Here is a 13,639-nt window from a genome sequence, read left to right on the forward strand (position 1 = left end):
TGGCATTCTTTTTCACTCATTAGCGGGAATTAGCATTCTGAGCTGTAGCGCACTGAAAGGTCTCCTCCTATCTACAGTGTGTAGACACTGTTAAACTTGCTTGTGATATTTTAATAAACCTCAACCGTCGTCCGATGGCAGGAGTCTTGCGCGGGTGACCTTGGCCGTTGGGATGCATTTCTACAAGTTTACGGTCAGAGAACGCATGGAAATGATTTGATTCAGAGGGATGATTGAATTTGTGGTGTGCTTGTCTCCTTGTCTCCTATTCTCCCCCAGGCATCCTGCGCACTGCCGTTCCAGATCTGGATAGGGAAGCGCAGGATCAGTATCTGGTGGTTCTGCAAGCTAAAGACATGGGTGGCCATCTTGGAGGCCTGTCAGGAACGACTACGGTTACTGTACGATTGACGGACGTCAACGACAACCCTCCGCGCTTTGTGCAGAGTGAGTAACAATTCATATTTCGCTTCATGTTTACACATGGGGTCCGATCGTGGCCTTTTTGCTAAATGTGTATAAGCCTTAATGGGATAGATGTACTCACTGTTTACTCCCTCAAGTGGTTATAAGCATTTATGAGTTTCTTCCATCTGTTGAATATGATAGAATTCAATGGTTACAGGTTTCCAGCTTTGTTCAAATATCTTCTTTTGTATAAAAAAAACAGAAGAAAGAAATCAAAACTGCAGAGCGAGGAAATTATGATAACATTTAAATTTTGGAGTAAACTATCCCCTTAAGATCATTGCACACTGACTCTAAAGTTTTTGTCTGAAATTTTTACGTTCAAAAATAAATTCGACCTCACGTCATGTCAATCACACTTACACACTGCCTCCAAAACTTCAGTGTCGTCAAAATTGAGATTGGGTTTGATTTTATACATCAGTTTTCGCATCTGTATAAAATGTTTGAGAGATGTATAAACAGTTCATTTGTTACCGTACAAGCAAAAGCCAATATTCATAATGCTGTCACTGGCAGCACTGAGCACTTTATGACTAAGAAAGTGGATAATATAAAGACAGAATGTGGCAGAACCACTGCTCTAGCCTACTGTATGCTGGTTTCTATACCTGGCAGCGCACACCTTTTCCGTTCCACTGTTTGGTTATTTTTGTGTGTCCATACATTTGACATACTGCCAGTTTCTGTTCCGGATTCATTTCTGGCAATTTGTGTTATGTTACTGCAGTATCACAAGCAAACTATCAAACATGCCACTGATTTTCTGTAATAAGCTTGAATTTTGGGATAATCCTGCACTGCTTTTTGATAAGGAGGTGCACTCTTCTTTCTCTCCATGCAATGGAGACACAATATTTTCTCTTTCTTTTCCTTTTTTAAAGTATTTGTATACATACTTGGAAAAAAACAAATAGAAAATTTCAGACTTCAGTGTGTAACCACTTTTTGGTTTCACCAGAATGTTTCTGAGAAGCTGGAAATGCTAGTTATTAAAAAAAGTGAAATTAAAAACACAGTGTACATTTGTGTCTCTTTAAATCAATTCAGCTGTTGCTGCCCACCTCTTTTACAGAATAAGGTGGAGCATTTACAGTTTGTGCCTCAGATATTTTTGCAACAACAAACACAACATCTTAATGTCCTTTAAAGTCTTGTCAGGTTAAACTTCTGATATAAGATTTTTTTTAAAGCGCACACACAGAAAGCTGTCCAATGACACATCATCATGAATATTCAAAATTGTAGGTTTTCACTAACCACGCTTAAACATTTCTTTCTCAAAACATAATCTTGTACATAAATGTTGCTAACGTACACTTACCAGCCACTTTATTAAGTACACTTGTCCAACTGCTCTTTAACGCAAATTTCCAATCAGTCATTCACATGGCAGCAACCCAATCCGTTTATGTATTTGGACATGGTCAAGACAACCTGCTGCTGTTTAAACCAAGCATCAGAATGGGGAAGTAAGGTGATTAAAGTGATTTTGAACGTGGCATGGTTGTTGGTGCCAGATGGGCTGGTCTGAGTATTTCAGAAACTGCTGATCTACTGGGATTTTCACGCTTTGTTGATGAGTCTCAAATTTTGCTGCGACATTCAGATGGTAGGGTCAGAATTTGGCTTCCACAACATGAAAGTATAGATCCATTCTGCCTTGCATCAATGGTTTAGGTTGGTGGTGGGGGTGTAATGGTGTGGTGGATATTTTCTTGGCACACTTTGGGCCCATTAGTACCAATTTAGCATTGTGTCAACACCACAGCCTATCTAAGTATTGATGCTGACCATGTCCATCTCTTTATAACCACAGTGTACCCATCTTCTAATGGCTACTTTCAGCAGGATAACGTGTCATGTCATAAAGCGCGAATCATCTCAGACTTGTTTTTTGAACATGACAATGAGTTCACTTTACTCAAATGGCCTCGAGAGTCACCAGTTCTCAATCCAATAGAGTACCTTTGGGAAGTCGTGAAATAGGAGATTAGCTTCTTGGATGTGCAGCCGACAAATCTGAGGCAAATGTGTGATGCTATCATGTCAATATAGACCAAAATCTTTGATGATTATTTTGTTAAATTTCTGCCATGAAGAATTAAGACAGTTCTTAAGGCAAAAGTGGGTCCAACCCGGTACTAGTAAGGTGTACCTAATAAAGTTGTCGGTGAATGTATTTTTGTTGCCCAGTTTGTGCTGTTTACAGTGGTATTAAACTTTAACCACTTACCTGAATATGTTTATACAGCAGGGATCTAAAAAAAGCACAAAGCATATCGAGGCATGTCAGAAGTTCTCTAGTCCACCAAAACACCCTGAGACTGCAAAGGGTTAAGACACATCTATACTATAGGCTTGCCTTAGACAGATATTTAAAATTTAGATATTTTGAAATGAATATTCCCAGAAGAAAACAAGACTATATATGAGCAGTGGCATAGCATAACAAATCCGCAGGTCCTCCCTGTGGTTTCCCCATGGTAGAAATCACAATTTGGGCTAGAAATGGTTCTGGTCCGGGGTTGAACGGCCATCCGCTACACCACTTTTTTTTGTGGTGTTCAGAAACAGCGCTTATTGATGTAGAGAATAACTCCTCTTTGGAGCAGACTTTGTGTTTTGTAACTTTGATCTTTTCCATGCTCAAGCAGCAACATTACACACTAAGGGAAATTTAAAAACTGTAAAAAATCATTAAAAAAAACCCTTTAAAAAGTTTTGCTGAAATCAAAATGGAATTTTTGAAGGGGTGTTAGTATCAGTATGTGGTCTTAGGTTTAAAGCAGTTTTCTGAAGACATAACCATTCAAAGCTTGGAGTTTTTCACTTCTTCATGGCATTGTGCATGGCATTACATGCACAATGTTTTCTAATTGTTCTACTTCTGTCCAATCAAATGTTTTGTGGAATCTGATACCTGTAGGTCTATTTATGGAAGATGCTACAGCAATGGCTAACTAATTACGGCAGTTGACACATATAATAGAGTGTACTACATACAGTAGGGGATAGGATAAGTACTGTAAGTATGGATAAATATTACTCATGAAAAACATTTGTAAATATTATATCTGATGTAATATTTGATAAAACTGTGACATTTCGCTATAGTTTTAGTGGAAATCACATCAAATAAAGAAGCATTTTATGGAGATTAAAAGACATTTACCAATGTAACAGTTTTGTCAGTTAATTGTAGTTGCTATAACAAGTACAATGAAAATATATCTGTTTCTCTTTCACCAAAAATGATGTTCTTTGTAGTGCACCTTTGTAGAACCTGAAACTTTTATTATTATTGTTTATGTAAGGGTCCATCTATTAGTCCAATGATGGAACTAACAGCATGGGTGAAGGTCAATTCTATGTAAGCCTTTTTAGCACATGTGAAAAGAAATATTATTTGTTTAAATTTATTTTAATTTGTTTACAACTCTGAATTTAACCTGACTCCAATTAATAATAATTAAAATTTTGATTCATTTCATTCAAACTGATCACCTTCTGGGTTGTGATTTAGTCTAATTTAGATTGATTAACTTAATAAATCCTTATTCTCAGTTAATGGTTCATCATTTACAGAAGTCGCTTAGAATCAGTGTGCTGGCCAGTTACATCTGCTCACGGACACAACCTCGCCACTTCTGGTTTTTACATAGAGGATATAACTGTAAAAAAATTTCCTTTAAGTAATATTAGGCCGTCCCATGCTTGCTCATACATAAAGAAAATTTTATTTAGCAACTAGATTATATCGTACTAAGTGAGTGATTGTCAGAAAACAACAGGTCTCTAATGCTGAGTCTATGCTCCATTCGTTAAGTCTGAATGTATGTACAAATCCTGGCCTTAAATATACCCAGAGATACATTTAAGAGTTAGAGATTAATACCTGACCGTGTAGAAGTACGTTGCAGCATATCAGTCTTGATGCAGAGCTCAGAGACTCACACACTGCAAAAGGGTATTCTGGCCACAGGATCCCACAGACACTTTTGCACCTTTCTCCAAAATACTCAAATCTCAACAAATATGAATTCATGAGTTCATGAGTTGATATGAAGACCATTTTCCCTAGAGTGAAGCATCTGGCAAAGATCTTATCAAAGCCAAAACCCAGATCAACGTATACAAGTGAAATGTTACTGTGAAATTAAGACACTTTACCATTCACACAGAGACATTTAAAATGACACCAAACAAGATACTCCATATTAAAACTTGGACATTCTGTCTGGAATGTGTGTGATCTGCTCTGGTGGAGAAGGTAAATAGGGGCAGAGAGAGGGGCTCAAGCTGCATGATCAAGACAGTTGAACAACTGGTTTTCTAGCTGATCTTCTTCTCAGATAAGGAAGTTTATTGTTTTAGTGCCTGAAAATTCTTGTGGTTTTGCCTAGTTGAATTCCATAACAATTGGAAAGAGAGACTTAGCTATACTTACATTAATAAATTCTTTTATGGGGATATTTTACAGCCACAAGTGCTTTTCCTTTTTAAACTTTATCCCTCCAAATTCTTGAACATAGTGCATTTCAACCTTTTTTAATTTTGCTGTATATCCAATTTTTTATTGAATCTCTGAAGTTTCTATCCTCTGTTTTTATGAAGCTCAGAAATTAACAATGATTTTCTATATAATGAATAGTTTTATCTTCCCAGCTGCATTTTCTCTATACTTTCAGACTCGAGTCATGTTTTCATGTGAAATAATGTAATTTAAATATTTTGATGAATTCTTTCAGCTTCTCAGATCAATGAGATGCATTTGACCTTCATCTCAATTCCGTGACTTATTGTAAAGCACTGTAAAAAGCATGCCTATCCTTTGTCATCATAAACAGAAGTTAAACACAATGACATACAGTACTCTTTCAAGAACTGTAGTAGCCAAAAGTGATGCTTGGCCAGGAATTCATACCTCGATTTTTATGCAAACGTTTTGCGTGTTATTTTGATATAAATTTATAAGGGTAGTTGGACTTGGAGACTTTAAATCTGTTGTTTTTACCCTGCGTTTCAGTTGCATTTGTCATAGCAAGGGAATATGCTTAATGAGAAACATGCAGGAGAACAGCTGCTAATCAAAACAGAGAGAAACTATGAAATAATCATCGAGATTATTGAGAAACCACAGTCTAAACTTTAATTATGTGAGCTTTTTGTCTTTCTGATAATCTTTTGGCATAGTAAGAAAACCCTGGGTGCCAAGGTGGCGCAGAAGGTAGCGCTTTCGCCTTACAGCAAGAAGGTCGCTGGTTTGAGCCTCGGCTGGGTCAGTTAGCATTTCTGTGTGGAGTTCACATGTTCTCCCCATGTTCATGTGGCTTTCCTCTGGGTGTCAGGGTTTGGGGTTGGAGGAAATGAGGTCAAGACCCAATTGCAGCAAATGAAGGAATTTAATAAAATGTACACAAAACAGCACAGGACAGAACACACTAGGAGAATAAATAGGGAAGACAAACCAATAAACAGACCAGCGGATAGGTGAACATAATGATTGAAAACAGAATAACAAGGTGGGTGGGACAAGGCGATAGACAAAAGAGCACATGGTACAGACAACACAACACAAGCCATATGCTCACATAAAAACAGGACTAGAGCTCGCAGCCAGTGACAGAACTCATTGACCACTTGGTCACGTGAAACAAGACACTAATGCACTTGGCTACAATGTAAACATGAAACCACGTGCTACATGACACCAACACACCGACTGCAAGACCACATGATAAATGAAGACACTTACCGAGCGCTCACACATACAATGCGCTTGTTCCATCTCAACTCCATACGAAACTGAAACCAACAAGACCAAGGCACTGAAAAAATAACAGCGCACCAAAGACAAAACAAACACAGACACCAGGACGAGAGCGTGCATTTCGAGCACGCCCAGACCTCGTGCGTCTGCCTGGGCGTTACTGAGACGGCACTCATACACGGACAATGACAGTACAGGAGTACTCGACCCGAGAGACTTGAGCAACGCATTACACAATAGACAAGGTGGGACTAGTGTTCGGACTCCACCACCAAACAGTTAACAAGACTGGAGTGGCAGAGTCCTGACACCGGGTGTTCCGGTTTCCCTCACAGTCCAAAGACATGCAGTATTGAACGAGCTAAAATGGCTGTTGTGTATGAGTGTGTGTGTGTGAATGCGATATTGTAGTACTGGGTTGCAGAGAATAGTTAATGCCAGAATAGTTAATGGTTCATTCCACTGTGGTGACCCCTGAAAAATAAGGGACTAAGCAGAAGGAAAATGAAGGAATGAAGAAAGTTTTGAGTTTTGAATCTTACATGTAAAAATATCAGGGGAATTTAGACTTCCCGATTCATGACCGCTTTTAAAAACAATCACAGTATTATAAAGACTATAAACATCCCACACCCTTATTTGCTAATGGGTTTTAGAGAATTAACTATGTAGTAAACCTTACTGGGTCACATAATCCGGCGATTTCTAAGAATGGTAGAGCTAGGTTGGTTTTAAGGCCGCCAGATGTTTAACCGTGCCTGCATAAGGACCGTAATGCTATCAAAACCAGCCTCCCTCCAGTTCTGCTCAATTACATGCAGCTCTTTATTAGTACAGTCTAAGGAGAGCCCTTTTCCTCCTTACATCAGCTCTGCCCTTCTCTTTTTCATGTTTTTTTTTTCACCGAGGTGAGCCGAGGTGAGATTATCTTAAGACTGAAGAGAGGGCGTGTGGGGAAAATATATCAAAGTCTCACCCAGGTAGACGTTCAGGTTCAGCGGGCAAGGTTGGGTAAATCTCTTCGAATTTGGAAGCCGATTTAGAAATCTCTCCGGGAGTCCGCTCCAGATAAAAGCAAACAAATTACAGGTGTTTTGGGAGCTGTTTTGACCATTGCAATTACGTTTGAAGAATGTTGCGATGAGCGGGGAGGTTGATTCATCCCTTGGTATAATAGATGCAGACTCAGGTGCAGGGGGAGTTAAGCTGGTTTATGTAGTTTCAAGAAGCGTTTTGGGCAGCCGTAAGGAGAAAAGCCGTACTGTGCTTGTGATGGATGGCTGGGTAGATTGTTTGACGGATGACTACATAGATACGCCTGTTAAGATCAGTGTCTTCTTTATGAGACGACGAGATAAGAAGCAACGATACAGAGAGGGTTTCATCATAAATATTACTAATTTATTTCCCCCGAGTCTCTGCAGATCTAGAGAACAAGTGAACAAAAGAGAGAGGGAAAAGGAAAACGAGAAGATTGAGGGAAGACAAAAAAAGCAAAGATAAAAAGGAGGAGTTTAAAAATACGCAAACTAAATGATAATCACCGTAATTTGTCTGCAGACGGAAGGAGAAAGCGAAAATACAAAAGAGAGAAAGGCGGAGAGGAGGAGAGGTGATGTTGACACAAGAAAAGGGAAAGGGACAGCTTAACTCCACTCTAAGAATGGAATCAATTTTATTTATGGGAGCCGTGTGTCTTTCTGTGTGTGTGTTTGTGTCTGTCTGAGAGCCCACTCACGGCTTTAAATCGTCTATTACATCCTGTCTGAACTGGAAGTGTCAAAGCTGCGCAATCTCTAATACTAATCAGAGATGAGCTCAATTTAAGCAACAGGGAACTGATCTGATTAAAAATAATTAATGAATATTTCCAGTATTCCTCTTTTGATGTTGTCTTAAACTATGCATACTATTGCAAGTAATTTATTATATCTTACTATTTCAAAGTTGTGTTCAACTATATTTTTAAACATAATAGCTAATTTCTAATAACTAATTTATTTAACCTTTCCTATGATGACTTTGCAATATACTAGTATTCAGCTTAAAATGCAATTTATTAATAAAGTGTCATGAAGGTAAAGTTATTGAAGAAGTGAATGAATTTAAGCATCTTGGCATAACTCTAGACATTCATTTAAAATTTAATGTTGAAAATATGTGTAAGAAGGTTAAGCCAGGTGTAAACTGTTTTCAGTTTATTAGACGATTTTTAACATGTCAAACTGTAAAGTTACACATGCACTCAATGATATTCTCTCACTTTACATATTGCATTACATTATAATAACAACCGTCTTTAACTTCAACTACATTGAAGACTGTTGACTGGATATATAAACAAGCAGTTAAAACTATAAACTTAAAGCCTATGCGATGACATTATTGTGAAGTTTTATGTAAACATATCCTTTTTAGTTTTATATATATATCCAAATTTTGTGTATACCAATCAAAAGATACATGGCAGATTCAATAGGAAAACAAATTGATGTAAACAGACTGCAAATCATGAACATTTGAAGTTAAATATGTACCTTTCAAATGTACAGAAAAAATGCCAGTGAACTAGCTCTACAGTGTGTCAGAAATAGAAAAGACTGTTCTTCAACTTAACGCACGATGCACCCGACGCTGTCATTGATTATAATGGGAGCGATTATGTTTTGCTCTTTGTGTCCAGCGTAGACACTGTGTTATTCCATCTGTCAGCTCTCATACGTCTTCCAGTTCTTTCTCTCCCTCTCTCTATCTCTCACACATGCCATTTACACAGTCACCGACCAGCTCATAAGAGGAGACTCACATGCTCATTCACAGGGACACACATCCGCTTCTGTGTGGCGCTCGAATACACATTCCTGTCACATACACACGTTCGACAGTTCATCAGGCCGAGGGAGGAGATGGAGAAACTCGGAGGTGACAGGCTTTGTCATCAAGCCTTAAGGGCTCATTTTCATTCCGCGTCCTTCGCCTTTTGCTCTTTGGCTTTCTGTGCATCTCCTCGATATGTGGATTTCTGTTTTTTGACCCTCCTCAGCCTTTCCTTGCCCTTGTGCCCAGCTATTTAAAGGCTCTGGAGTGGTCAGTGGCACACACAGATGATAAAATACTGTTCACCCAAACACTTAGCCTCTCAGTGGAACATAAAGCCCACTTATTTACACTCTCATCAAAGCATAAAGCTCATTTAGGCTTGTAAGCTGTGCATTATGGAACCATACTGTGTCAAGTTCAACAGGCGATTAGTACTGATGCATATGTTCTCTGGAAAATAATGGCAATAAAACGTCACCATTTGGATATAACCGAGATGCACCCTGTAAACTCATCTCAGCCTCTGCTGGAACTCATTTTAAGGGTAAAGGAAGCGTAAAATGTAAAGAATTAGTTCCCTGGCGCCTCACCAACGTGTCTGATGTTTTCTGAGATGAGAGCAAAAGAGGTTTTATCCACAGAGAAAAACAGCACAAGATGTGACTTTTTCCCCGCTTAATTTCCTATTAAAGTGTGTTCTCATTGCTTATGTGCACATAATAGTTACACAGCTATAAATTGTACATCTTTAATTGATGCAGAAATATGCAATATAGACAACTAGAAGCATTTAAAGGCGTCACGATAATCCTTTAATTTATTTAGCTATGTAACGCTTACAGTGTCTTCAATGTTTTTAGATTAAACACAAAAACATAATTTACAAGGACTGAGCTATTTTTGTCCTGTTTTTAGTCATTTTAGACTTCCACTTGCATGATAGTCCATATTCAATGATTTGTAATAACAGAGAAAGCAATAGCGAACACTGAAGTGGTGAAACATTACCGCTGGATCTAATATAGTCAACACAGTAAATTTTCTGAAATAATAAGCCAAATTGTGCCTTGTTTTTCATGTTTCATTTATTTTAAAGCATTTAAAAATATTTAAAGTATGTTTTAAATTATTAAAAAAAAAAGATTTTACAAGATTTTTAAGTTTGATGCACATTTAGTTTTTCTGCAAGAGTTGGATAACAGTGCACAAATAAAATTGATTCCTTTTGTGATTTCACGTTGAATTTTTGCTGAATTTTATGACTCTATTGTCAGTCACAGTATGCCAGAAAAAAAAAAATGTGTTCCATGTTAAGCAAAACAAAAATTAATGATGAAACGATTACAGAAGTCTTAATTTTAAGGGTAGTCATTTTCAACAAATGACATGCTTACAATTAAATTTTACATTTGATCACTCAAAACAAAGACGTGTAATCATTTAAATGTGTAAATTCCATTGCATAAATATAACTCAAAACATAATGCATTGATATGATGACTGATTTTAGTATTCATAAAGATTTATTTATAATTCTGTCAAGTTGCTCATAAAAAAAAAAACAAATTTATTTATAGGATGTTAGTACATCATTATTTGTTTCAAGGAAGCGTAAAAAATAATATAACTAAAATTCACATATTTTTTTTTTTTACTTGAACTTTTTTATTTAGTTTCACATGTTTGATCACAGCAATTTGATCAACCTTGGCTGGTCTCTGAAGTGTACAATCACACCAGTGTGATTACAGCTTTCAGAGCGCACATCATCAACTGCTAATATCAAATCTGATGGCGCACGCTGAGGCACGAAAAGAGGTGTGCAGTGCTTGTCATTAATCGCAATTTATCAATGCTTTCAAATATATAACATTTATTTTAGGTTTCATACATTCAAATACAAATAACTACAAGCAAAACATACCATTTAAGGTTTGTAAAATACAAGTGGATGTCTATGGAGATGGCAATAATAATTGTTTAATTTATCAAATTTTCAATATATCTAGACAATGTGCTTTATTCACTTAAGATACACAATGTTTATGTTACTAGAATATTTTCCTACCTTCATGTGTTTTGAAAGAAAAACAAAAATAAACATGATGTAAATCCACCAGCTCGGATCTCTCCTGCGGTTGTTACAAGAAAGGATACTGGTATGATTAAAAGTTAACAATAAGTCTATTATTTATTAAATTAATTAATTTTATTAGCAATAATCTGTACCTCACAGTAATGTAAAAAAAAGTTATTGTACAGTGTCACAAAAATGATGCTATATTAGATCGCAATGGCTTCGGTCACAAAAAAAAAGTAATCGTCACAAAAAAAAAAATTTAATAAATAATGCAGGAGGGTCAGCTGAAGTATTTAAAACTCACATGTAAAAGGGTTAATCAGGTATTTTTGTATTGTATTGTCATAAACAAACTTTACCTTAACATTTTTAGTCAGTTTGACTGATGTAAGTTGAAAGGCAGCAGGATTTTGTTTTACATTGTAAGTACATTTGGTAGAACCATGCTTTACCTACAGCATAATACACACTCATGAGATAATATTGTAAATTCACACGTGTAGGAGTGCATTAAGCATTTGCTTTTCAGCTACAGGCTTTCTTGGTTTTGAACAGCCGATTAAAATAAAAGTATCATCTCAATTAACTCAATTCAGCTTTGCCTCCCACCGTCGCATTGTATTTGCCAGCCCCATTCAATCCCATTATGTTATATATCTGTGTTTTCAAAGCACATGACGCAATAAAAAACGCAGGATGTGTGTCTGAATCTGCAAAGATGTGTCCCTAGGGCGACTTCTCTGAGCGTGAAGGAGGGATGAAGGAAGGAAGGGATGAGAGGAACACTAACAGCCTCATCTTGGCCACACCAGCCACTGTAATCACACAAGTCTGAGTCGTTTCATCTCACGCTGAGCTCAAAAACACTGTGGAAGATGTGCTTTCTTGGTATGGCGCCGAGCTCACGGCTTCTTATCTGTGACGCGTGGCCTGGTCTTTGTCCATTTCCTCGAGTCAGTTTGCCGGAGAGGTGCTCAGCCATGTGTTCTGATCGGATAATTTGTTGACTGATTCGGCTGATTGGGTTTGGTATGAATAAGGCATGCAGGCAAAGCGTTTCTGACTCGCCGGCTGCCTGCAGGGTCTCCTCGGGGGGCTATAGATAGCAGTGGGGCATGAAAACGTCCCTGAAATCGTTCCGTCGTATCACAACGCCCAATTAGAGCTGGGATTGGATGGTCCCCGGTTCCACATTGGTGGCGCTACGGTCATTTGTAGTGATGACTGCATTTTTGCTGCCGCCCATTTACACATTGCATGCTGGTCTGAGTAAAGTGTGTTTGAGGCGTATCGTCAAAGGTATCTGCAAGTGACTGATTCGCTGTTTTAATGTCATTAATGAGAGAAAAACATAGTAGAGTGGCATGATTGCAAAAGCTTTTTGAGGTTTCAATCACTTGCAGTGTAGCACAGATCAAAAAGACCTGCTGACTTATCCTGTCTTTTCTCAAGAGGCCAAATTATCCGCAAAATATCCTTTACTTTCTTCTTGTGCAATACTAAGCTTTCTACATCAGTGGTTCTCAGCTGGTGTTGCTACAGGACTTTCATGTTTAGCTTGGATCAGGCTGCTTGAAGTTACACTCATGTATTAAAAAAGTAAATAGAGGAAAGAAAAATATTTATTATTGTTTTTGGAATTTGTTAATTTTTAAATCTTTGTTTTTGAAAGTCAATAATAAAGAAAAAATATTTGATTGCCTATATATATATATATATATATATATATATATATATATATATATATATATATATATATATATATATATATATCATTCATTCATTTTTTGTCGGCTTAGTCCCTTTATTAATCCGGGGTCGCCACAACGGAATGAACCGCCAACTTATCCAGCAAGTTTTTACGCAGCGGATGCCCTTCCAGCCGCAACCCATCTCTGGGAAACATCAACACACACATTCACACACACATTCATACACTATGGACAATTTAGCCTACCCACCTGTACCGCATGTCTTTGGACTGTGGGGGAAACTGGAGCACCCGGAGGAAACCCACGCGAAGGCAGGGAGAACATGCAAACTCCACACAGAAACGCCACCTGAGCCGAGGTTCGAACCAGCGACCAAGCGACCTTCTTGCTGTGAGGCGACAGCACTACCTACTGCGCCACTGCCTCGCCCCCTTTTTTTTATATATATATAACAATATTAAAATTTTTTTATTTTTTAAACATAATAGCTGTCAACAAATTTTTTATATTATTTTTTGTCTTTGGCATGATGACAGCACATATTTTGTGTCTAGTTATTATGCAGTATACTAATATTATATTTACAATTTAAGTGCAATTTAAAGGCTTAACTTGGGTAATTAATAGGGACGGCTGACGTGAAACTAACGTTTCGACACATTGTCGAGATCCCAAAACGCAAGTGTTTAAAAACACTGCACCAAAGCACCACCTGAAACACCTAGGTCACGTGACCAAGATGATTCGAAACACCCAGGTCACATGACTAAAGTGTTTTGAAACACC

The 13,639-nt window shown here is 37.6% G+C and overlaps 1 protein-coding gene across 10 annotated transcripts in view; it reads left to right on the forward strand.

Moving 5' to 3' along the window:
* Window positions 1-13,639, forward strand: part of cdh24b (cadherin 24, type 2b) — a 267,097-nt gene that overhangs the window by 171,122 nt on the left and 82,336 nt on the right. For all 10 annotated transcript variants that reach the window (XM_073928672.1, XM_021467808.3, XM_073928670.1 and 7 more), the window contains one exon: window positions 280-447. In XM_073928672.1, the coding sequence (XP_073784773.1) occupies window positions 280-447 (168 nt within the window). The remainder of the gene's footprint in view (window positions 1-279; window positions 448-13,639) is intronic.

The sequence above is a fragment of the Danio rerio genome, chromosome 2 (genome assembly GCF_049306965.1).
Source record: "Danio rerio strain Tuebingen ecotype United States chromosome 2, GRCz12tu, whole genome shotgun sequence".
NCBI classification, from domain to species: Eukaryota; Metazoa; Chordata; class Actinopteri; order Cypriniformes; family Danionidae; genus Danio; species Danio rerio.